We start from the raw sequence: 27,235 nt of genomic DNA on the forward strand, positions 1-27,235 counted from the left end.
GATTTCTCTTCCATATGAATTTTTCTATGCCTTTGAAGACCACTACAACATGCAAAGGCTTTCCCACATTGATAACATTTATAGGGTTTCTCTCCAGTATGTGTTCTTCTATGTATTCGGAGATTATATTGTTTAGAGAAGGTTTTACCACACTGATTACATTCATATGGTTTATCTCCAATATGGTTTTTTTCATGATTCCGAAGAACACTATGATGTGCAAAGGCTTTACCACATTGATTACATTTATAGGGTTTCTCTCCAGTATGTGAACTTTTATGTATTTGAAGATATTTCTGTTGTGAAAAGGTTTTACCACATTGTTTACATTCATAGGGTTTCACACCTGTATGAGTTCTCTCATGTATTTTAAGATTACTGTAATCTGCAAAAGCTTTACCACATTGCTTACATTCATAAGGTTTCTCTCCAGTATGAACTCTTTCATGCTTTTGTAGAGAACGATGACATGCAAAGCTTTTCCCACATTGATTACATTTATAGGGTTTCTCTCCAGTATGTGAACTTTTATGTATTTGGAGATTATTCAGTTGTGAAAACATTTTACCACATTGATTACATTCATAGGGTTTCACTCCAGTATGTGTTCTTTCATGTATTTTAAGATTACTGTAATATGCAAAAGCTTTACCACATTGATTACATTCATAGGGTTTCTCTCCAGTATGAACTCTTTCATGCTTTTGAAGATAACTATGGCATGCAAAGGCTTTCCCACATTGGTTACATTTATAGGGTTTCTCTCCAGTATGTGAACTTTTATGTATTTGGAGATGTTTCTGTTGTGAAAAGGTTTTGCCACATTGATTACACGCATAGGGTTTCACTCCAGTATGTGTTCTTTCATGTATTTTAAGATTACTGTAATATGCAATAGCTTTACCACATTGATTACATTCATAGGGTTTCTCTCCAGTATGAACTCTTTCATGCCTTTGAAGAGAACGATGATATGCAAAGGCTTTTCCACATTGATTACATTTATAGGGTTTCTCTCCAGTATGTGAACCTTTGTGTATTTGGAGATGACTCTGTTGTGAAAAGGTTTTACCACATTGATTACATTCATAGGGTTTCACTCCAGTATGTGTTCTTTCATGTATTTTAAGATTACTGTAATCTGCAAAAGCTTTACTACATTGCTTACATTCATGGGGTTTCTCTCCAGTATGAATTCTTTCATGCTTTTGAAGATAACTGTGGCATGCAAAGGCTTTCCCACACTGATTACATTTATAGGGTTTTTCTCCAGTGTGTGTTCTTTTATGTACTTGGAGATTACTCTGTCGTGAGAAGGCTTTCCCACATTGACCACATTCATAGGGCTTCTCTCCAGTATGACTTCTTTCAAGCCTGTGAAGATAATTGGCACATGTAAATCCATTATGCTGATAAATGTTTTTATCTGTATGACTTAATTTTACAGTTTGGTCTAAGGGTAAATAAGAGTCAGATCTTAAGGTTTTACTTGTTTACATTCATAGGGTTCCTAATCATTATGGGGGTCTTAGATATCTGTAATGGTTAGAGCCCTTAGTACATGGGCACACATTTATAGCATCCTTTTAATTATATGAACTTTTTCATATAATTAGAGAAAACTGGAAGAATTCAGAGCTGATAACCGCACTGATTACATTCATAACATTTTCCTATATGTTGAATCACACTACATTTGCAATGTGAACCAGGACAAACAGAAGAATTTCCACACTTTTTGTATCAGCAGGGCTTTTATCTGATAGGAGTTTGTTGATATATAGAAGTTGGGAAAACAACTAATTATAAACTTTTATCACATTCAGAAAGTCTACTCAAAGTGGGAACTACTACATATCTTCTACTTGTTCTGGGAAAGAAAGGTACATTGCTTCTTTCCATATCCTTTATGCACACATGGCGTGTTTTCAGAGTGACATATGATATAACATTAATGAAAGAATACCTAATAAAAGATTTCCTTTTTTTTTTCCAAAGCTGAGGACCGAACCCAGGGCCTTGCGCTTGCTAGGCAAGCGCTCTACCATTGAGCTAAATCCCCAACCCCATAAAAGGTTTCCATATTGCATTTACAGTGTTTTTTTTGGTTTTTTTTTTGTTGTTGTTGTTGTTCCTCAAAGACATATGGTACAGGTATTAAGGTTTTTCTACAACAATCTTCTTAACTCTTATAAACCCCCCTCTTACTAAACTTTGGTAACTCATCACAAGTATATAACACTAGCTTTATTACAAACTATTTCTGTGTTAGAGGGCTTTAGAAATGTACTTATCACCTAATCAATGGATATGGCTTTTGTTATATCTGAGTAGTATGGAACTAAATGGATTAACAGTTTTACAGCCTAGCTATCATGGGGCTATGATTCAAGTGGTAGTATCTGTTAAGGTATTGTTTTCTTGTCTTCTTTCTTAGAGGAATGCCTTGCAAAAATAGATCAAATACCTGACATTGAGGTACATGGCATTGTGACAATTTAGTAATCATCAATATACTTAAAGCTGTGCTCATTTACACTGTTGCTTTTCCTTAAAACTTCCACAGCAAGCTACTCATGTGTCTAGTGGTGCCATTAGTGGGTGAGAGATGTCTTCTCCTCCCATCAACACCTGAGGCAGGTGGGAGAACAGGCCTTGTGCCTTGCTTGAGAAGTACAATAGAGCCAAACCTGTTGGCAGAGGTTTAGGTTGAGCCCCTCATCAGCTGCAGCACTCAGGAGAGTGGCCCCTACACCTTACCTGGGCAACACAGTAGAGCTGGCCCTGAAGGTATAGGTGAGGAAGAATGGACCCTGAGGACATGAAAACCAGAGAACTGGTCCTGCCCCTTGCTCATCACTGCAAGGGGTGAACTAGCCAGGGAGATGGAGAGTAGTGAATACAAGGGACAGCTGGTGGGATGAGCAACCCTGCAAGTACCCAGGACTAGAACCAGGGTTATGAGCTGGTCTACCCCAATATCCACCCCATCTTTGATCTCCTGAAGCACAGGAGGAGGAGATCAGTCCTGGGGACCCAGAGCTGCAAGATCTCCAAGACACAGAGCAGCAATGAGATATCCAGGAAGAGTCCCATAGAGGGCCCAACATGGGTGATACAGCAAAGACCAGGGGCCTAGAACCAGACCAAGTGTTCTTTATGATAAATGCCTACATATAAAAATGTACAGACAAAGGGTTCACTGCATGACTAACTGTGTCATACTACAGCTTCCATGAGGAAATCTTCCCCTTTTTCCTTTTTTCTCCCTTTTTCTCTCAAATTTTATTTTGTTTTATTTGGGGCAGGGAAGACAGGTATGATGTGAAAGACACAAAGAATAAATAAATTCTTTTTAAGTTTAAAAAAACTTCCACTACAAATTAAAATACTTTTGTGGGGCATTTGTATCAGCTTGCGCATGAAAATTACCTTCCAAGTCTTCTAGATCTTTGAAAATCTTCTTTAATATTATGGTCATCACATTTGTAGCCTAAAATATAATACCAGAAAATGTATATTATTGGAGATTATGCAAAATTTAAGTTATTATATTCAGTGAACCTAAGAATTATGCCTGATTTATTCACCACATTCTTCACCTTTATCAATCAAAATTATAGTAGAACATCAATAACAAAGAAACAGTTTTCTCCTTTTTTAAAAGTTGAAAGGAAAAATTCATGGTCTTACCTATAGCAGTGAGATTCCTGTAGGTCTCCAGCATCACATTTTTGTAGAGACTCTTCTGGGAAGGATCCAGCAAAGCCCACTCGTCCTGAGTGAAGTTTACATGCACATCATCATAGGTCACTGAATTCTAATATATCCCATTGATGTATACAAAAGAAAGTGAGATATTGATCACAATGTAAATGTATACTTCTTTGACAATATATTTGTATAATTACAGTGCTTCCCACACTTATTCCATGACAGAGAAGTTCTAATCACCAAGATGTTTTTTAATTTAGCTGAAAAGGAAGTTCAGAAATGTAATTTCCTGGCCCTTTGAATGGAATTTGCCCTTCCAAGAGAAATGACTATTAACAGACATACAGAGAGATATAAGAAAAAAATCAACAGGACTCAGTACACATCAGAGAAATTGTATGAACAATTACTAACTACAAAAAAGATGGGCAAGAAGAGTGTATTCTCTCATGCCTTTAATCCCAGCACTCAGGAAGCAGAAGTAAGTGAACTTCATTGTGTTGGAGGCCAGCCTGGTCTATGAAATGAGTTCCAGGAGAGCCAAAGGTACATATATGGACCCTGCCCCCACAAAAAATAAATAAATAACAACCAAACAAAAATGAGGTCTCGTTGAAGTTCCTACTTCAGTGACATATGCATTCATTCCAGTTTTCTATTCATCTCTCAGAAACCTGAAGTGTTAACTAAGATCTTACTAAAAGAGAATACATGTTTAACCCATTAGAGATGGACAGGGGGAGATGTAAGCATTGTAAATTCAGATTAAAAAAAAAAAAAACACAAGGGGCTGGAGAGATGGCTCAGCAGTTAAGAGCACTGGCTGCTCTTCCAGAGGTCCTGAGTTCAATTCCCAGCAACCATATGGTAGCTCACAACCATCTGTAATGAAATCCTATGCCTTCTTCTGGCCTGTAGACATACATACAGGCAGAACTCATAAATCTTTGTGTGTGTGTGTGTGTGTGTGTGTGTGTGTGTGTGTGTGTGTGTCACACACACACATTGTATAAATTTTTTTTAAAAAACAACAAAAAATAGGGCAGGAGAGATGACTCAGCAGTTAAGAGCACCTGCTGTCTTGTAGAGAAGATGGGTTCAGTTGCCGGTACTTACATGGAGGCTCACAACTATCCATAACCCCATGTTCAGAGGTTCTGAGTCCATGCTTTAAGTACTGGAAGCACCAGAAACACATGTATGTATATCCATGCATATAGGCAAAATATTCATATTTATTCAAAAAATTCAAAACATACAACTAAAGATTGTAGGAATGCCACACATCTACAATCAAATGACTCAAGAACCTCAGACAGTACTGAATATATGCAATCAAAGGAGAAAAATGATACACTCTACAAAGTTTAGAATTCAAGATGTTGGTGAAGCTCCGCATAACAGCATATATTTGATATGTACAAAAAAATATTCCAGGTTCACCAGTCAATAATATAAAAATAAAAAACCTGGGCATGTTCACCCACACCTTTACTATCAGCACATGAAAGGCAGAGTCAGGCAGATCTAAGTTCAAGGCTATCCTGGTCTCAAGAACTATTTTCAGGACAGCCAGCGCTATATAAAGAAACCTTGTCTTCATTTAAAAAAAAAAAAAATTACAAAATACTTAAAAAAAAAAAAAAAAGCAACCAAACAGCATAGCAATGAAAAGCAATTGCTTCTGCTGTATATTATATTATTCAGGGATACAGTCTATAATGGTGGTGAGTTTATGACAGCTAGAGAAGAAAGTGCATTGATCAATTTCAACATGAAAGTAGACACAAAAAAACAGGAAATGAGCTGAAGCTACAGATAGTCAAATCACATCCCCAATGAGGAACTTCCTCTAGAAAGGCTCTTCCTACTGAAAATTCCAAAAGCACCATAAAGAAAGCCACCAATGAGAGAAAAGTGTTCATATATATCATCCTATGAGTGTTTTTTTCAATCAGTTACATTCTGTCCCAGTTCACTATGCAGCTATGGTCACCCTATGAAAATACATTTAGTTCAGGTGGCCCCCAAAAGCCTTAATTGTTACATAGCCTCTCTGTCTGTGGATTGTAGTGTGATTATCTTTTACTTAATAACTAAATTAATATCCACTTCTTTGTGAGTACATATAATGCTTGTCATTCTGGGTCTGGGTTGTCTCTCTCAGGATGAACTTTTCTAGTTCTATCCATGGCCTGCAAATTTTATGATATCACTTTTTAACAGCTGAGTAATACTCCATTGTGTAAATATACCACATTTTCTTTATCTGTTTTTCACTTGAAGGGTATCTAGGTTCTTTCCAGCTTCTGGCTATTATGAATAAAGTTGCTAAGAACATAGTTGAACAAGTGTACTTTGTGGTAGGGTAGAGTGTCCTTTGGGTATATGTCCAACAGTGGTATACCTGTGTCTTGAGGTAAATCAATTCCCAGTTTTTTTAGGAACTCCAATATTAATTTCCAGTGTCCAGCAATGTAGGAGTTTCACTTGCTCCATATCCTCACCTGCATGAGCTGCCACTTGTGTTATTGATCTTAGCCATTCTGACAGGTGTTAAGATGGAATTTCAAAGTAGTTTTGATTTGCATTTCTATTGGGGACCTGTTGAAGGGTTCTTGGAGGGAAGAGTGAGGAATTGAGAAATAATAGGAAGACATACAGACGCATACAGAGAGAAAGACAGAGATGCAGAATAGCTTTGGAGGGACCTGGGTCAATACCCAGTTGCCCCAAGTTTATTCATGATGGGCTTTTTATACATCAGTAAAGGGGAGGAGCAAAAGACCTCCCCCTTTTAAGGTCTAGGTATAAAGTACCAATAAGTATAGGTCCTTCAAAATACCTGGTTGCCAGGCCTTTGGCCAAATCATCCTATTATGCAGCCCTGCTGGACAAAGTCAGCTCAGACTTTCTGACCTTGAGTAAGGCCTTACTAGGGAGCCTCTGTGGGCCCCCACACATTCCCACACATACCTAAGGATGTTGAACATATCTTTAAGTGTTTCTCACACATCTGAGATTCCTCTGCTGGGAATAGTGTTTGTTTAGATCTGTAACCCATTTTTAATTGGATTGTTTGGTTTTTTGATGTCTAGTTTATTGAGTTCTGTATCACCCTGAGTGAGGCAACCCAGACCCAGATAGACAAACATGATATGTCCTCACTTATAAGTGGGCATTAGTTGTTAGATAAAGAATAATCATGCTACAATCCACAGACCCAGAAAGGCTAAGTAACAAGGAAGGCTCCAGGGGTAACACATGCATCTCCCTTGGAGGGGAAATAGAAATTTTGTAGACCGAATGAGTGCAGGAGAGGATGGGAATAGTAAGGATCAGGTAGGGGAGGTAGGGAAGTGGGGGAAGAGTACACAGAGAGAAAACTCAAAAAGGGAAGCATTTATGGGGCAATGTGGAAATCTAGTGCAGTGAAAACTTCCTGGAATCTATGAGGGTGACCTGAGTGAGGACTACTAGTAACTGAGGATACAGAAGCCTGAATTGGCCATATTAGCCATGCAAGGCTCCCAGCAGTGGGACTGGGATACCAACCCAGCCAAAAAATCTTTGACCTACACCTGTCCTGCCAGCAAGATATGCTGGCACAATGGTGGTTCAGAGCTTGTGAGAGTTACCAACCAAGGACTGGACTAACTTGAGGCCCAAGCCACTAGAGGAAGCCCATGCCAAACACTGCCTGAATGGGCAGAAACTAGAAACTGAATGACTCAGAGACCTAGGGTAGAACTAACCACTACTGCTTGAAAAAAAAGTCAATGAATTGAGAGAAATGTTCTACTATACTCATAGGTTGGTGCTTAGCCCAATCAAATTAGTGAGGCTTCCTTTGGGAGCAGACATCCATAACCACACATTAGCTGGAGCTTGGAGAACCCTGAGGAGAGTGGGAGGAGTGGAACATTGTAGAATCCAGTGGGTTCAAGGACATTAGGAGAATACAGCCCTAGAGAATCAAGGAAGTAGGGCTCATAGGAGTTCCCAGAAACTGAAGTAGCAATCACAGAAACTCATTGGTCTGTACTAGGTCCTTGACAAATATATTATGGTTGTTTACCTTCAAGTTTGGTGGGACTCCTAACTTTTAAAAATAAATGCAAGATACAGATTTTTAAAGAAACACTGTATGTAGTGTATGTAGCAAGAGTTTATGAACCTCCTGAAATGGGTGTTAGGATTTGAACTCAGGACATCCCTATGAAGAACATGTGCTGAGTGACCTGTCCAGCAGGCCTTTTTATCCACTACAATGAAACCCAAATAAATAAATAAATAAATAAATCTTGGGAACATGACACATCAATATTAAGATGCTACACACGGTCAATTTACAGCATGAATTGAATACAATCTGAAGAAAATTCCTAACAATTTAGAACAGAAAAGCTGATACCAAAGCTACATGCAAAGTGGAAACACTCTGAATGCTCAATGGATTATTTTTAAAAGTACACACATTGATACAAAGTTATTCTATACTTAACACAAATGTACAATAGTCAAGAATGTGTACAATATCTGTGATGGAATAAAGAGGATCCAGAGAAAAAGCCAAGAACAATATATATATATATATATATATATATATATATATATATATAGAGAGAGAGAGAGAGAGAGAGAGAGAGAGAGCGCCAAGCTTTAATCAAAAGAGCATAGGAAACTCAGACAGGAAAACTGTGATCTTGACCAATGTTACCAAACTACATAACTCTGTGTATAGAAATTAAATAAACACAGACTTTACAACTCTCCAAAAATTAACTCAAAAGTGACCCTTAAACTGTTGTTTCTGGCTCTCAAGCTACTGATACTTCTTCCATAAAGGCCCCATGCTCTAGAGCTTTCTCTGCCAACAGAGGTGATCTCCTGAAATCCTGCCATGGCTCTACAGCCCCTCATACCCCCTGGTGATTTCAGGCAAACAAACTCAATGACAAAATAACATCAAAAAATAATTTAAAATCTGCTTCCCACAACATGGATTCTGGCACAAGATGCAGAATCTCCTCTATCCACCTGCCTAATACCACACATAGCTGAGAAACCTTTGCAGCTCAGAAAATCTTTTTGTTCCCTGGAACTAAACATCACTGAATCACGACATGGTGGATGGCAGTAGCAGAATGTTAAAAGCATTCTAATCATGTATTGTTGAAGGATGATTTCCTCATCACCTCCTTTCTACCAATTTTAAAACTATCTGTAACATTTACAAGACAAACCTGAATGTGGATTGCAACACTCAGTTTTTCAATCTCTCTTCCCACTGCACACCAAATACCATGTCTGTGTGTATACACTCGCCAATGATATTATGAGAATTACAGCCTCCCATAGCCAGGGTGCTAGAGCCTCCATTCTTAGGGAATTAACACTCAGGAAAGCTCAGAGGCCAAGGACCACTGACCAGGTCACCCCATAGACCAAAAGAACCACAGTCTAACTCAAGATCCATCCCAGTCCAAGCAGCTCTGACATTTCAGTAGACCTGCTCTTCCTGGTCTGGGAACAGTGGCCCCTATGCTCACCATGGCATACATTGTGATCTCCCTCACAGATCTCTACAGCAGAAATAGAAAAGAATCCTGTAAAGAACCTGTAAGCTACCTCCACTGGTGCTTCTGATTGTTAAGCCTTCCAGAATCGCTCATGAGCTAGGGCCACTCAGCTAGGCCTCAGGACATTAGCAGCTCCCCTATTGGGTGAGCAGAGACTAAATGACTAAATTACTCAGACAGAACAGGCATTCCCAGCTCTGCCCTTCCACACTAGGGACAGACAGGTCCCTAGGCGGGGAAATTTGTATTTTAGTAGAAATTCTTCCAGTCTCCCAGAACACTTTCTGTTATTCTTCCAAAGCAGAGGGTCCTGTGAGTGAACATTCCATTACACACTCAATGTCCAGGGCAGCCAACCCTTCGTTTCATAGATGGAAAGTCCTGCAGACAAACACAGGTCACACTCAAACAGTAACTGTTGTGACTGTGTCACTTTTGTTAAAGAAAAACAGGCCATGAAATATAGAACAATGAGGGGTCATGATAAGTCTTGGAGGCAGCAAAGAGACTGTGAATATGATGTAGTTATAATCTCAAAAAATATTTTCAAAAGTTGAAACAGTCTTTATGGTCATGTGCTCCAGAAACCAGGGATGTGTATGAGAGCACACCAAGGATTATGCATAACTTTCTCTCAGGCTGAGTATCTTAAACCAGGAAAATAACAGTCTTCTTAGGCAGGACCACACACACACCATTTTACCCAGATCTTCTATTTTGGTTGAACTAGTTTAACTACAGTAATTTGGATTCACAATAAGTTTGGTCCTTTATCGAGATTGATTGTTCTGCTCTGTAACCCCAAGAAATGGCCACTCAGGATATTTACCAATCATCTAAAATTGATTACCTGACTCTACATTGCTAATGTCAACTACTGTCACAACAGGAAAGCTATCACCCTCTTTCCTGCCCATCCCCTTCTGCACTGTTAGTACACCAGCTTCAAAGTTGGTCAATGAACTCAAGTCTTGCATAAGTCCCTCTTCATTGTAAGTCCCCATAAAAGCAAGAGAAATTGGAGGATGCTCATTAGCTAGTCTATTTTTTCTTCTCACTTGCCAGTCAGAGCCCAGCCTGGAAAGAGTTGAAGGACTGTCTTTCCAGCACTGGGCAGCAGAGGCAGGATTAGGTGTTCAAAAAAAATTCTCACTTACATAGTATGAGGCAAGACTAGACTAGAGAAGGCATTGCTCTAAACAGAAAAATTAAATAAATCAGTAGCACTTGAGAAAAAGGGAATGGAAATTCTTATGACCAAGAAACACTGGAAAAATAAATAGAAATTAGAGCATTAATGCATAAGGAAAATGATATTTAAAAAGTGATACCAATAATTGAGTATTTAAAATAATAAAAAAGAATTTATTTTTAAGATTTAAAAAAATCTTAGCTATATTAACTTTGAAAAGTGTAGGCCCTTCCCTAATAGAGGAAATTCCATTAATAAGAAATAACTGATCTTGCCCATATGCACATGCAGGCTACTAAAACTGTAACCTGACAAACAGAGTTATAGTGAATGGCATGTTTCTCAACCCTCTGAGTTGACATAACTGTGTCAAGGAGAACTGAACATATCTGCATAGGAGAATTGCCTAATTGGAAATTCAGTAGTCATTGTCTCAAGCTAACCTTTCCAATTTGTACATCTACTTCTGTGAGATAATGTTTTTGTACACTGGTTTAATAAAATGCTGATTGGCCAGTAGCCAGGCAGGATGTATACGTGGGATAAGCAGACAAGGAGAATTCTGGGAAGAGGAAGGCTGAGTCAGGAGACACCAGCCTGCCCTCCAGGGAGCAGCATGTAATAGCACAAAGGTAAAGCCCTAGATCATGTGGCAAGATAAAGATTAACAGAAATGGGCTGAGTTTAAGTGTAAGAGCTAATCAGTAGTAAGCCTGAATTAATGGCCAAGCAGTTTTAATTAATATAAGCCTCTGTGTGTTTACTTGGGTCTGAGCAGCTGTGGACTGGGCAGGACACAGAAAAACTTTCAGCTACAAATGGCACCCACACATGGTGGCAAGAATTTCCACCTAAAACCTGAAGAAGCTTTTAAAAAGGGTTCTAAAATACAGCCAAGAGCAGCTTCCTAGTTGTGTCTCTCAGGAAAGCTGGGGTACAAAGACACCATGGCATGTGGACTTGAGCTATAGTATGGCAGGTTCATAGCACATGGGCTTGACCTACAGCATGGCGGATTCCCGCTGCAGTACACAGAGGTGTCTCCAAGCCACACTTACTCTGCAGGGCAGATTTCTGGGCTGCATGCTACTTTGATAGAAGCATAGACCCACTGCCTCTCACAGTCAGCAGACAGCAGGGCTCCCAAAGCTAGAGGTGAATTAGCTCTGCCATGTTGAAAAGGGTGGAGTCAGCAGCCAAGGTTGCTGCTTCAGTCCCCAAAATGCAGTTTAGCAATTTAAAATCTCTCCTAGCCAGAGAAGGATTACAGATTCACAATAGGGCAGATTCACATGGAATAAGACTTTAAACTGTTTACAATGTGTATAAAAATGTACATAAGCTTGGAAGAGAAAAGAAAAGGAATATAGACAGTTATATAAAGAAACAGAAAGTTTTAAAAAATAAAGTATTTAAAGAAAAAGTAAAAGTAATATAAAAAAATAAGCCACATAAAGATTCTGGATTATATTGTCTTTGGGATTTTTAACTGCAGAGAGACATTTGAATGTAAAAGCTGCTGTGTTAAGTCAATATGTATGTTTTAAATGTATCTGGACTTCAAAATTTGTGTCTAAGGATACATTGTTTTGGAAAAGAGGTTCTGCTTTTGTTTCCACAAAGATGAGAACCTGTGGATTGCTTCCAGGCTAACATGGTTTGACCAGCCAAGACCACCTGAAAGGTCTCTGATGATAACATGGCCCAGATGATCCAGCATCCAAAAACAACTTCAAGGCAACTGGCTCGGAGAATATAGCATCACAGTCCAGTCAGGTCAAGTCCAGTCAGGATTTACTTGACCATAATTCTTAATTTTCTCAGGATCCCCATAAGAATACAGCACCCTTTATCAGCAGGAAGTAGCCTAGAAAACCATGCCCACATTCCCAAAAAATGGATTATGGATGTCTGTCTTTGCTTAGATTATTGGTTGCAAATTGTTATTGGTCATAGTCAATCTCTTTCTAAAAGAAGAAAGGGGGATATGACAGAAATGTAGGATATAGATATCATAGAATGAAAGGGTAGATTATTGAATCTACTTTTAAAGAGCAACTTGTTTTAAATTGCTATAGATTTTAGTTTATTGATACAAATTTAAATTTAATTTTGTTATACCTTAGATATATTTCTACTCTTGTTTAAGGTATTGTTTATGTAACTCATTTAAATTGTAAGGATAATTATGAAACACAGGTTAATAGTTACTCATCTATGATAATCAAACTTATAATAATGTTAGTTTAGTATTACATGAAATATATAGAATATACAAATTCATAGAGACAGAAAGATTAGACGTTAACTCAAGATGAAGAAGAAAGAAATATAGAACAATGATTTCCTAAGTACAGAATTTCTGTTTTATGTGATTGAAAAGTCCCACAAATGAACAGTAGTATCAGGACATACCATGAATGTAATAAATCAATACAATTAATGTAATTAATGAATATCATAAATATAGTTATTGAATGAATACTATGAATGTACTCAATGGACACCACAATGTAATTAATATCACGATTGTAATTAATGAATAACATGAGTGTAATTAATATCTTGAATGTAATTCATGCCACTGAATTGTGAACTTAAAAATGGTTACAATTACTAAAAGAAAAAAAAGAAAATATAATTTTAAAAAACCCTTAGTCTTTCTGGATAGTGAGACATGTCTACTCCTGGCAGCACCAATTTACTTCAAAGAGAAAAATGAGAGTTGAACACACTCCATATGGAGTTTATCTTCTTCTTTGATAAAGTAGCCATTTGGCCAAGAAACATTTTGTTATACTTTATATATATTTCTACTCTTGTTTAAGGTATTACGTTTATGTAACTCATTTAAATTGTAATGGAAAATTAAGAAATACAGGTTAATAGTTAATCATCTATGATAATCAATCTTATAGTCATGTTAGTTTAGTTTTCTAGGTATAAATAGATATATTTCAGATAAATAGGTAATCTTCAAATACTTCAAAGACATACAGAATATGACATTTAAAATGTTTTAAAAACTTAGACTTTCTGGACAGTGAGAAATGTCTATTCCTGGCAGCACCAGTTTACTTCAAAGAGAAAGATGGGAGTTGAAGACACTCCATATGGAGTTTTTCTTCTTCTTTGCAAAAATAGCCATTTGGGCAAGAAACTGTTCTTGCCTGGACTGCTTGACAAAAATGTTGTATCGACTGGACATGCAGGAGCCATAGGAAGCTGACCACTAAACTTTGCAAGATGAGATGGCCCTTCAGGTTCCTGCTTCACAGAAGAAACTGCCAGACATTTTACAGGACACAGGAAAGAGACTAAGATTCTAGGCCTATATGGCTGAAGATAGATGCCTCAAAGTTACAGAGGAACTTTAGGTGACTGTCCAGCTGTCTCTGTCATTCTAGATTTTTGGAAGTTGCTTACAATGCACTTCCTGCTTACTTAGGTAACATTACACCCTTCTGAGGTCTTTGATGTAGCTGAAGACTAGATAGTTAAAAATTTCCATAGTTATGATAAAAGGTAAGTTAGATATGAAATCTTAAACTCACAAATATGGGATAAATAGAATATTTTCTTTCAATTTTCCAAATATAAATAGACTAGATATTGTAACTGTAATTCTTGCTTGATAACTGTTTTGTCAGATATAATTTTACTATGTTAAAGTTAAAACTTTCCTTTTTAATTAAACAGAAAAGGGAAAATGCTGTGGGATAATGCTTTTGTACACTGGTTTAATAAAATGCTGATTGACCAGTAGCCAGGCAGGAAACATAGGTATGATATGTAGACAAGGAGAATTCTGGGAAGAGGAAGGCTGAGTCAGGAGACACCAGCCTGCCCTCCAGGGAGCAGCATGTAATGGCACACAAGTAAAGCCATAGAACATATGGCAACATATAGATGAACAGAAATGGGCTGAGTTTAAGTGTGAGAGCTAGTCAGTGGTAGGCCTGAACTAATGGCTGAGCAGTTTTAATATAAGCCTCTGTGTGTTTACTTGGGTCTGAGCGGCTATGGACTGGGCAGGACATGGGAAAACTTTCAGCTACAACCCACAAACATAGTCTGTCTTCATTCACAAAGCATGAGTTAATATATGCTGGAAAATTACAAAATCACTTTCCTGCCACAATCAAGTCCTTTTCCATATTGGTGACCCCAGCAGCTCATTTCCTAACATTTCCTCCTATGATGTACACAATAAACTATTCCCCCTATTCTGGTCTGAAGGCAGAAACCATATTCTAAATAAAATCCTTTTTCTGTGAATGCAATGAACAGTTGACTACATGACTCAAACGGGTAATTTGAAAAATCTGAGGAGGTACAGTCTTTTTTTCTTTTTTTTTAGAAGTTGGAATAAAGCATGTAGTTAGTTAAGCATTTTATTGGTTAAGCGTTCAGGCTTTGGAGCAACACAGTTCAGCTGAGATTCATGTGGAGGAGGACTCAGAAGCTTCCAGCCTGAGGAAACTGGATCACCTGAGGAACTAGCAAGGATTCTCAGTTTGGCTGTCCTGCCTATGCTTTTTGCCTGGATACTAGCCAATTAGCATTTTATTAAAACAATTTGAGATCTGGACCAGAGACCCTAGCCACTTCCTGAGACTCAGAGACCAACCCCCAGCTCCTGTCCGCCCCAGAACTCCCATCTGGACCAGAGGTGAGTGCCGGGGGTTATAGCCAGAGAGGCAACTACCCCTGGGTCCCACCGCTGGACACAGGCCACTCCAGGAGGACCTGACCAACTTGGCCCCAGAATCCTGCCAATCGGCGAGCCCTGCGGGAAGGCTCCCCTTTTCCAAGACTGCAGGCAGACACTGCAGTCTCCACACCCTGCCCCCACACCCATCTGCTGAAGACCCCAGCCACTTCCTGAGAATCAGAGACCAGCCCCAAGCTTCCATCCTGCCCTGGAACTCCCATCTGAACCAGAGACAAGAGAAACTCCCATCTGGACAAGAGGAGCTCCCATCTGGACAAAATAAGGAGACCCCAGGGACTTCCCGAGACCCAGAGTCCAGGCCCCAGCTCCTATCCAGCCAGCACTCTCATCTGGACCAGCGCTCCCATCTGGCCCAGAGCTTCCATCTGGACCAGAGAGAGGCTCCCTAAATCTGTCAACTCTCTCTGGACCAAGTACACTGATAAGACCAAGAACGAACACAAGAGGAAACGGGCAGATATCAAGGCAGAAGTACATACAACAAAATAAAGAGCAATACAGCATCACCAGAACCTAGCTGTTCTCCAAAAGCTAGACCTGAACATCACAGAATGGAAGAAGAAGAAGAAAACAACCTTATAAGTAACATCATGAAGAGGCTAGAGCCTTATATAGAAGAAATCAAAAATAAAGTAGAGGAACAGACAAACAAAAAATGGGAAGAACGCTATAAAAAACTAGAGGAAAGGACAATTAAAGCAGAAGAAAACATTAAGTACCTGAAAGAAAATCATGAAAAAGCAACAAAACAGACGAGGGAAACAGTCCAAGACCTGAAGAGGGAAATAGAAAAAATGAAGAAGACACTAGCAAATGGAATGCTGGAAATAGGAAATCTGAGTAAACAAACAGGAACTTCAGAGGCAAGTATAACCAACAGAATGCAAGAGATGGAAGAGAGGATCTCTGGTGTTGAAGATACGGTAGAAGAAATAGATTTATCAGTCAAAGAAAACACTAAAACAAACAAAGTCATGACCCAAAATGTCCAAGAAATTTGGGACACCATGAAAAGACCAAACCTATGAATAATAGGGATAGAGGAAGGAGAAGAATACCAACTCAAAGACACAGAAAATATATTTAACAAGATCATAGAAGAAAACTTTCCCAACTTAAAGAAGGAAATGCCTATAAAGATACAAGAAGCCTATAAAACACCAAACAGACTAGAACCCCCCAAAAAAGCCCCCTTGCCACATAATAATTAAACAACTAAACATACAGAATAAAAAAAGAATATTAAGGGCAGCAAAGGAAAAAGGCCAAGTGACTTATAAAGGAAAACCCATCAGAATAACACCCAATTTCTCAATGGAGACTTTGAAAGCCAGAAGGATCTAGACAGATATAATGCAGACACTAAGAGACCATGGATGCCAGCCTAGACTAATATACCCAGCAAAACTTTCAATCGTCACAGATGGAGTGAACAAGACCTTCCAAGACAAAACCAGATTTAAACAATACTTATCCACAAACCCAGCCCTACAGAAAGCACTAGAAGGAAAATTCCAACCTAAGGAAGTCAGATACACCCATGAAAACACAGGCAATAGATAACACCACAGCAGTAAACCCCAAAGAAGAGAAGTACACACACACACATTACCACCAAAAAATAAAAATAACAACAGGAACAATCACTGGTCATTAATATCAATGGACTTAATTCAGAATGGATAGGAAAACAGGACCCATCTTTCTGCTGCATACAAGAAACACACCTCAAATTCAAAGACAGACACCTCCTAAGAATAAAAGGCTGGGAAAAGACTTTCCAATCAAATGGTCTTAAGAAGCAAGCTGTTGTAGCCATCCTAATATCCAGCAAAATAGACTTCAAACTAAAATCAATCAAAAGAGATGATGAAGGACATTACATACTCATCGCAGGAAAGATCCACCAAGATGAAGTCTCAATTCTGAACATTTATGCCCCAAACACAAGGGTACCCACATGTGTAAAAGAAACATTACTAAAGCTTAATTCACATACAAAACCCCACACATTAATAGTGGGAGACTTCAATACTTCACCTCTGGACAGATCGGCCAAATTGAAACTTAACAGAGCCATAATGTACTTAACTGATGTTATGGCTCAAATGGACTTAATCGATATCTACAGAACATTCCACCCAAGCAAAAAAGAATATACCTTCTTCTCAGCACCCCATGGAACCTTCTCTAAAATCAACCACATACTTGGCCACAAAGAAAATCTCAACAGATACAAAACAACTGGAATAACCTCCTGTGTTCTATCAGACCACCATGGTTTAAAGTTAGATTTCAACAACAGAAATCCTACAATCTCATGGAAACTGAATAATGCTCAACTGAATCACCAATGGGTTAAGGAAGAAATAAAGAAAGAAATTAAAGACTTCCTAGAGATCAATGAAAATGAATACACCACATACCCAAACTTATAGGATACTATGAAAGCAGTGCTAAGAGGGAAATTCATAGCACTGAATGCCCACATAAAGAAGCTGGAGAAATCTCACGCTAGTGACTTGACAACACACCTGAAAGCCCTTGAACAGGAAGAAGCAAAGTCTCCCAGGAGGAACAGATGCCAGGAAATTATCAAATTGAGAGCTGAAATCAATAAAATAGAAATAAAGAGAACAATACAAAGGATTAATAAAACAAAGAGTTGGTTCTTTGAGAAGGTCAACAAGATAGACAAGCCTTTATCCAGACTAACCAAAAGACAGAGACAGCATCCAAATTAACAAAATCAGAAATGAAAAGGGGGACATAACAACAGACAATGAGGAAATCCAGAGAATCATCAGGTCATACTTCAAAAACCTCTACTCCACAAAACTGGAAAATCTAAAAGAAATGGATAATTTTCTGGATAGGCACCACATACCTAAGTTAAATCAAGACCAGATAAACCATTTAAATAGTCCAATAACCCCTAAGGAAATAGAATCAGTCATTAAAAGTCTCCCAACTAAAAAAAGCCCTGGACCTGATGGTTTCACTGCAGAATTCTACCAGATCTTCAAAGAAGACATAATACCAATACTCTTTAAATTGTTCCACACAATAGAAGCAGAAGGTATATTACCAAACTCCTTCTATGAGGCTACAATTACCCTGATTCCTAAACCAAACAAAGATGCAACAAAGAAAGAGAACTATAGACCGATCTCCCTCATGAACATTGATGCAAAAATACTCAATAAAATTCTGGCAAACAGACTCCAAGAACACATCAAAACAATTATTCACCATGATCAAGTAGGCTTCATCCCAGGGATGCAAGGGTGGTTCAACATAAGAAAGTCCGTCAATGTAATACACCATATAAACAAACTCAAAGAAAAAAACCACATGATCATCTCACTAGATGCAGAAAAGGCATTTGACAAAATCCAACACCCCTTCATGTAAAGGTCTTCGAGTGATCAGGTATACAAGGAACATACCTAAACATAATAAAGGCAATCTGCAGCAAGCCAACAGTCAACATCAAATTAAATGGAGAGAAACTCAAAGCAATAACCACTAAGATCAGGAACAAGGCAAGGCTGTCCCCTCTCCCCATACTTATTCAATATAGTACTTGAAGTTCTAGCCAGAGCTATAAGACAACATAAGGAGATTAAGGGGATACATATTGGAAAGGAAGAAGTCAAGCTCTCCCTATTTGCAGATGACATGTTAGTATACATGAGTGACCCCAAAAATTCAACCAAGGAACTGATACAGCTAATAAAAACCTTCAGCAACATAGCAGGATACAAGATCAACTCAAAAAAATCAGTAGCCCTCCTATACACAGTAGACAAACAGGCTCAGAAGGAAATCAGAGATACATCACCCTTTACAATAGCCACAAATGATATAAAATACCTTGGGGTTATGCTAACTAAGCATGTGAAGGACCTATATGACAAGAACTTTAAGTCCCTGAAAAAAGAAATTGAAGAAGATGTCAGAAAATGGAAAGATCTCCCATGCTCATGGATAGGCAGGATTAACATAATAAAAATGGTGATCTTACCAAGAGCAATCTACAGATTCAACGCAATTCCCATCAAATTACCAACACAATTCTTCACAGATCTGGAAAGAATAATACTCAACTTCATATGGAAAAACAAAAAGCCCAGGATAGCCAAAAGAATCCTGTACAATAAAACAACCTCTGGAGGCATCACAATCCCCAACCTCAAGCTCTACTATAGAGCTACTGTAATAAACACAGCTTGGTACTGGCATAAAAACCGACATGTGGACCAATGGAATCGAATTGAAGACCCTGACATTAACCCGCACACCTATGAACATAAAATTTTTGACAAAGAAGCCAAAAATGTACAATGGAAAAAAGAAAGCATCTTCATCAAATGGTGCTGGCATAACTGGATGTCAATGTGTAGAAGGCTGCAAATAGATCCATATCTGTCACCGTGCACAAAACTTAAATCCAAGTGGATCAAAGACCTCAACATAAATCCAGCTACTCTGAACCTGATAGTAGAGAAAGTAGGAAGTACTCTTGAACGCATTGGCACTGGAGATCACTTTCTAAATATAACACCAGTAGCACACACACTGAGAGAAACAATCAATCAATGGGACCTGCTGAAACTGAGAAGCTTTTGTAGAGCAAAGGACACGGTCAACAAGACAAAGCGACAGCCTACAGAATGGGAAAAGGTCTTCACCAACCCCACATCTGACAGAGGGCTGATATCCAGAATACATAAAGAACTCAAGAAATCAGACATCAAAATGCCCAACAATCCAATTAAGAAATGGCCTATAGAACTAAACAGAGAATTCTCCACAGAGGAAGTTCAAATGGCTGAAAGACATTTAAGGAATTGTTCAACATCCCTAATTATCTGGGAAATGCAAATCAAAATGACTCTGAGATACTACCTTACACCTGTCAGAATGGCTAAGATCAAAAGCACAGAAGACAGCTTATGCTGGAGAGGATGTGGAGCAAGGGGAACTCTCCTCCACTGCTGGTGGGAATGCAAGCTTGTACAGCCACTTTGGAAATCAATATGGCACTTCCTTAGAAAATTGGGAACCCATCTCCCCAAGACCCAGCTATAGCACTCTTGGGCATATACCCAAGGAATGCTCAATCATACCACAAGGGCATTTGCTCAGCTATGTTCGTATCAGCTTTGTTTGTAATAGCCAGAACCTGGAAACAACCTAGATGCCCTTCAACTGAAGAATGGATAAAGAAAATATGGCACATATACACAATGGAGTACTACTCAGCAGAGAAAAACAATGACCTAATGAGGTTTGCAGGCAAATGGATGGATCTAGAAAAAATCATCCTGAGTGAGGTAACCAAGACTCAGAAGGACAAACATGGTATGTACTCACTCATAGGAGGATACTAGATGTAAAACAAAGATGACTAGACTGCTACACAACTCCAGGGAGGCTACCTAGAAAACAGGACCCTAGGAAAGACACAGGGATCACCCAATGACAGAGAAATGGATGAGATCTACATGAACAACCTGGACGACAGTGGGAGTAATGAAGGGCAAGATTTGAGGGAAAGAAAGCTTAGGGGAGCAGGAGATCCCAGCTGGATCAAGAACAGAAAGGGAGAACGAGGAATAACAGACCATGATAAATGATGACCACATGAGAACAGGAATAGGCAGAGTGCTGGAGAGGTCCCCAAAAATCCACAATGATACATCCTCTGTAGACTGCTGGCAATGGTCAAGAGAAAGCCTGATCTGACCTAGTCCGGTGATCAGATGGCTAAACACCCTAACTGTCATGCTGGAACACTCTCGTCCAATAACTGATGGAAGTGGATGCAGAGATCTTCAGCCAGGCCCCAGATGGAGCTCCAGGTGTCCAACTGTCGAGAAAGAGGAAGGTCTGCAAGAGCGTGAATTGTTGAATCCAAGATTGCAAAAAGCACAGGGACAAATAGCCAAATGAATGGAAGCACATGAATTATGAACCAAAGGCTATGGAGCCCCCAGCTGGATCAGGCCCTCTGGATAAGTGAGACAACTGAATAGCTTGATCTGCTTGGGAGGCACCCAGTCTGTGGGACCAGGATCTGTCCGTAGTGCATGAGCTGGCTGTTTGAAACCTTGGGCTTACACAGGGACACTTTGCTCAGCCTGGAAGGAGGTGACAGGACCTGCCTATACTGAATCCACCAGGTTTAAATGAATCCCCAGGGGTGCCTTGATCCTAGAGGACATGGGAATGGAGGGGAGGTGCTGGGGGGAGGGTGGGGGTGGGGGCGGGAGGGTGGAACAGGGGAACCCATGGCTGATGTATAAAATTTAAAACACATCATAATAAAGAAAAAAAAAAGAAAAAAATGTCAAAAAAAAAAAAGAAAAGAAGTTAAGAGTTGTAATATAGAGAAGAGCAAGTTATTGCCCCAGAGAACAAAAGACTGGGATCAGGGACACTGGAGTCAACATAAGAAAGCTTACTCATAAACAATTTTCTAAAAGGCTTGAAGTACAGCTGTTCTAAAATTAATATGCCTTCCCAGGGAGAAAGAACTCTATACACTTAAGAGATTAATAAAGAAAAATCTCTTTAATGATAGCATGCATTTATCTCTGGCTAATGATCCAAGAAGACCCAACCTAGAACAAATTTTGCATTCCACATCCACTGTCATTTTTAAGTTTTTTTTTTTTCTTTTAGGTTCAGGCTCCAGGTTACACTTTGAATAATTTAAATAGAAATAGGAGACTACAGGTCTAGCCACTTAGGCAGATGGGAGATTTCTACAGCAAAGATATTCCCAGAATTGTTTATTAAGTATATCAGTGACCAGAATCATCAGGTCATTCTTTAGTGACAGGGTCCTGAAGTGGAGGTCCTAGAACATCAGAAAGATAGTAAAAATAGAAGGTAGAAAAAATTAAAGCTGGGTTGGGAAAGTCCTGCACAAGCTATTTCTCATGTCAAGTAAGTCTCTTAAGAAGAATAGCATTGGGAGGAGGGAAGACAGGGGAATCCGTGACTGATATGTAAAATTAAATTAATTATAAAATAAAAATATAAAAAAGAAGAATAGCACCATGTATACTACTTTCAGGGGGTAAATGGAACAAAATGGAAGAGATCTATGAAGTCAGTAGAAACTATCATACGATGGGGCAAACTCAGGAGGAGGCTAATCAAACAATGTCTCAAAGGAGGAATATAGGGTATCTCAAGAACATTACTAAACCCGCAGTGGCCTTGTACTAGGGCAAGGAGAAAAAGCTTCCTTTTTCAATATTCTTTATATATGTTGGCTGGCACCAAAGAAGATATACCACATATTAAAAGTGGATCTTATCACCTCAAAAGATTCAGATTAATGATGGGTCTTCCCACTTCAAAAGCTGCAAAGCTTCAATTAAGAAAAAAAAATCCCTCACAAGTGTATCCAGTTCTTCGGGTTTAGTTAATTCCAGAGTAGTCAGTTTGACTTCCAAAAATAATCACCACAGAAGCACAGACAGAAGAACTGGGAAAGATTTCTTACCTGAAGGAGGCAAGGAGAACACGGGAGTCATTTCCAAAGCAATGCTTTTCCTAAACAAGGGAAGCATGGGGATTTTACATAGGGAGTCTGGACATGTTACTGTAGAGTTCTGCCTATTACTAAGCATGATCAGTTAACAAATCAACTCCTGAATGTGGTCACAATGATAAGCAGATACACTAAGAGGCATTCTTAGCTGGGTGGTGGTGGTGTATGCCTTTAATCCCAGCACTCAGGAGGCAGAGCCAGGTGGATCTCTGAGTTTGAGGCCAGCCTGGGCTATGGAGTCAGTTCCAGGACAGGCTCCAAAGCTACACAGAGAAACCCTGTCTCAAAAAGAGGCATTCTTACCTCAAAGTCATGCAGGAACACATATAAATTATAAAAATGATGGGAAGAAATGCCTCTGGTCTTAGCTGAAGATCAAGTAAATGATACTGTGAAAGTGATTGCTTTGGACCCTATACTACATGTCAATAATGGTGTTGAAGCGAAAAGGTAGATGTGTCAGTGCTATGACTCTTAAGAAAACAAAGGACAGAGAACACAAATATAGAAAACATCAAGAGAAAGTCACCTATCAGCATTGTGGTTGCGCCTCATATTTGGATAGCTCTGCTGAGCTATTGTATCCTCAGAACAAGGCTGCTTTTGGCTCTGAGCAGGCTGGCTCAGAGGAGACCACAGCAGCTTCCATGCAGGACCAAAAGTTCATTTTAACTAGACACTGCTGCTGTCTGCTCAGGGATGTGACATTACTGTAGAGAATTCCATTCTTTTCTTTTCTTTTTAACCTTTATTTTAATTTTAGTTATATGGGTATTTTGCCTGTATACATCTTTGCACATTACTTACAGAAGCCAGGAGGCGGCAGGAGATGCCTGGGTCTGGAATTACAGCAAATGGTTCACTACCATGTGTGCTCTAGAAATGGAATCTGGATCCTCTATAACAATACCTAGTGATCTTAATAGCTGAGTGATCTCTCTAGCTCTTTTTTATTCAAATTTCATTTCTATACTTTTTTTGGTTTTTCGAGATAGGGTTTCTCTGTGTAACTTGGAACCAAAAAGATAAATAGTTGAGTATAAGCTGGTACTTGGCACTGACTTGGCTGACTATATGAGGTTTGTCTATGTGTCCTGATACTTAGATTCAAAATTAGTGACACAAAAATATACTTCTGTCCTACAGTAGAACATGAGAGAGTTGTTTGAATTACTTTCCTTTTTGCAGCCACTAAATAACTAACAATATGTGATATGAGGAATGAAAGGTACATTGTAGCTTGTAGTTCCAAGGAGGAATACTCCAATAGGGAGGGAAAGATTTGGGAACAGTACTGGGAGTCTAGCTCCAGATTGAGTCCAAGTCAGAAATCAGAGAGCAAACTGAAATTCCCAATGGATATAAAACTTGAGTACTCCACAGCAATCTATTTCTCAAAGGAGGCTGCATTTCCTAAAGGTTGCACAACTACAAAATATCACTGCTAGCTTGAGATCCAGGGTTCAAACTCATGAAGTGTGGAAGATGTTATGAAGTAAAATGGCCAGCTAAGACACTGAGGCAGAAGAATCCCAGCAAATTCCACACCAGTCTGGGTTCTAGCCAGACAAGCAAACAAGGGTAGTCTCTTATTTCATCCTACTACCTGCTGATTCTACTTTTTACCTGACACTTTACTGAATTTTAGGAGATGAAAGAGGATGGGGAGAGGAGACCCAGTACACAGGAGACCTGAAGATGGGAAAGGACAAAAGGAGACAGGAGATCACCTGAGTGGCCCCAGGGCACTGGAGCTGCTGGCAGGCAGGTCTCTCAGTCCCAGAATCAGTACCCTGGAGACTCTACTGTCTGGGCCATCTAGTCATGATATCTTGAAGATGGTATACTGGGTGGTGCCTGATAAACTGCTCCTGTTCCAGCCTTGTAATTACTGTTTGTGCCTCAAACTAGCTTGATTTGCCTTCAGTCAAGTGACAAGGACCCTGAGATATGGGCAAGGAAGAGGCAAAATGATGCTAGCCTCACCCAATCAGCAGCCCGTTATAGTCTCCTCCCCATCCCTGACCCCAACACATTATGAGTTCTTGCCACTGCAGAAATGTGAGCTTGGAATTCAAAACAACTGGGACTCCCAGTTCACAATTCTTAGATCTTGAGGTTCACAGGCCTCATGGAAGAAGACACCTTGAGCCTAGAAGGTGGGACTGTCCAGCAGCCTACAGGCTTGCTCTAGAGTCTAGGAGAAGTCGCTGAGGGACATTTGTCTGAGCCCATCACATGGTCTCACCTGCAGATTCCTGCAGATCTGCCTCCATACCCCATTGTATATTCATTCCTTGAATGAAATTAAAACCCTTCAATTCATTCCTCTGCCTACTAAGTTCTGTGATCACAGGGTTACAACCATACTTGGCTTGGGTGCTATCTTATTCAACTTTACTGTCATTGCATGAACATGTGGACACTCAAAAAAAATGTTTTTTAATGAATAAAAAGAAGCTTTAGAGCCTGGCAGTGGTGGTACACACCTTTGATCTCAGCCCTTGGGAGGAAGAGTCAGGCAGATCCCTGTGAGTTCAAGGCCTGCCTGGTCTACAGAGTGAGATCCAGGAGAGGCATCAAAACTACACAGAGAAACCTTGTCTCGAAAAACAAAACAAAACCAAAAAATGAAGATGCAGCCTTACAGAAAATTACCATGGTGGAAGAAGCTTTATACAAAGTAACCACGGTAGCAGGTTATGGTGGTTGATCACAGCCAGGAACCTGAGAGTGATAAATCTTGGTCCTTACTACATAATCCAGTACCAATACCATGGAATGGAATGATACTATCACTTCTGGTAGATGAGTCTTCTCATCTCAATGAATTTAACAAGCTAATCTCTCATAGCACACCCCAGGGAATAACATGATCTAGATGAGCCCTCCAGGTGTGCCTGAAGGAGTGTCTCTTAGCTGACTATAGATCTTGTCAAGCTGACAATATTAACCATTACACAAAGTTAATAAAACTTGCTGTGTAGACTGCCTACACAGAGACAACGTTCCTTTCTTAGTGACATCTCAAATAGCAATAAGCCAAGTTTTAGGAATTGTAAAGCCAGCTGCAACAGTGCATGACAATAATCCAACGACTTTAAGGCAAAATAGGAAGCAGATAGGAGGAACCCTGAAAGACTATGGGCATATGATAACAAATTACAGACCCTGTCTCAAACATTATTATAGGAATGTAGATTTATAGCTAATCCTGGGGAACAAACAGATACATCTTACCAACTAATCTAATAGGCATGGATAACACACTACTTATCTTTGGTGTATTTGGGAGGCAGCCCTTCCTTACCTAAATTCTACTTTGTATGACTTAATGTCTCCTAAGAATTGGTAAATCCTAATACCATCAATTCTACTCTTCTACATTACAGTTTAGCAATGAAGTGTGACTCTAACAGGAGATACCGTTTACAAACTCCATAAAATTAACTTCAGACAGATCCCAAACCTAAATGTTAACGGTGCAGAATTTCTGAGAGCTACTAGAGAGTCCGCGACTCTCCTCGTTTGGCAAATCTGCCTTCCATAGAGACAATACAAGCACTACAGGCGCTAGCATTTCACAGTGACATCAACAACAGGCTCTTTTAAAGCACAGTTCCACTCCCAATGCCGCAGAGACTCAGCCCGCGCGGAGTGAAGTTATTCAGAGGCTGCCACCCCGGCCCAGGGAGTCACAAGGAGCAGGCAGACCAGGCAGAACCATGCCAAACTCTGCGTCTGGCCGCTGGCTCACACCCAGCTTCGGGGTAGGACCAAGCGCACTGGCTCCCTGGCTCAGCCGGCTTCTCCTCCCAGTCTGCAGACAACGACCCATCGCACACTAAGGCTGGTCCCTCCTCCCGGTCTGGGGACAGCAGCCCCTTGCTCACCATGGTGGGGCTGTCAGACTTGCCCACGCTCTCCCCACAACTCCCTGCGGCGCAGCCACTGCGGAGCACTTGCGCCTACTTCCTACTTCCTCAGCAGAGGGGCTGAGCCTAAAGTCTGGTAACGGGAAGAACCCGCCCACTTGACTGGCAGTCTGCTGGAGATCCTGATTGGCTAGTGAGGCCGAATGACAGGAGTAGTTGCCTTGGGGACTGGGTGAGCTGAAGGACACAGCACAGTGGTTCCCAGCCACAGCTTCCACCCAAAGCACAGACCTATCTCATATTGACTAGAGATTTATGCCAAATTAAACAGCAAGTTTCTTGTTAATAACGGCTTTCAGTTTTAAAAGGAAGCATACAAATTCAGAAGGAGGCTACTCAGACAATGCTGCACAAGAGGGTATCTCAAGAACATTATAAACAAAGTTCACAGTGGCCCTGGGACTGATAACCACAGCCCCATGTGCAGAAAGAGCAGCATCTGAAGCCACCCCTCCCCAAAAACCCTGGCCACAGACCTTTACCAGCTCTCCCAAGCATATTCCTGGT

The 27,235-nt window shown here is 39.8% G+C and overlaps 1 protein-coding gene and 1 pseudogene across 1 annotated transcript; both read right to left on the reverse strand.

Moving 5' to 3' along the window:
- Positions 1–547: 547 nt before the first annotated feature.
- LOC118597783 lies at positions 548–2,484 on the reverse strand (annotated as a pseudogene).
- Positions 2,485–3,428: 944 nt separating this feature from the next.
- On the reverse strand, positions 3,429–26,769 carry LOC118568908 (zinc finger protein 120-like). The gene is made up of 3 exons (XM_036166454.1): positions 26,687–26,769; positions 3,694–3,820; positions 3,429–3,493 (listed from the first exon to the last, which is right to left on the reverse strand). The coding sequence occupies exons 1-3, from the start codon at positions 26,687–26,689 to the stop codon at positions 3,429–3,431; spliced, it is 195 nt and encodes a 64-aa protein (XP_036022347.1). The 5' UTR covers positions 26,690–26,769.
- Between the last annotated feature and the right edge of the window lie 466 nt (positions 26,770–27,235).

The sequence above is a fragment of the Onychomys torridus genome, chromosome 17 (genome assembly GCF_903995425.1).
Source record: "Onychomys torridus chromosome 17, mOncTor1.1, whole genome shotgun sequence".
NCBI lineage: Eukaryota > Metazoa > Chordata > Mammalia > Rodentia > Cricetidae > Onychomys > Onychomys torridus.

Coding starts and splice junctions, on each gene's coding strand:
- LOC118568908 (XM_036166454.1), bottom strand. Junction 3,494..3,693: donor CAGGAATCTCACTGCTATAG/GTAAGACCATGA, acceptor ATTATATTTTAG/GCTACAAATGTGATGACCAT.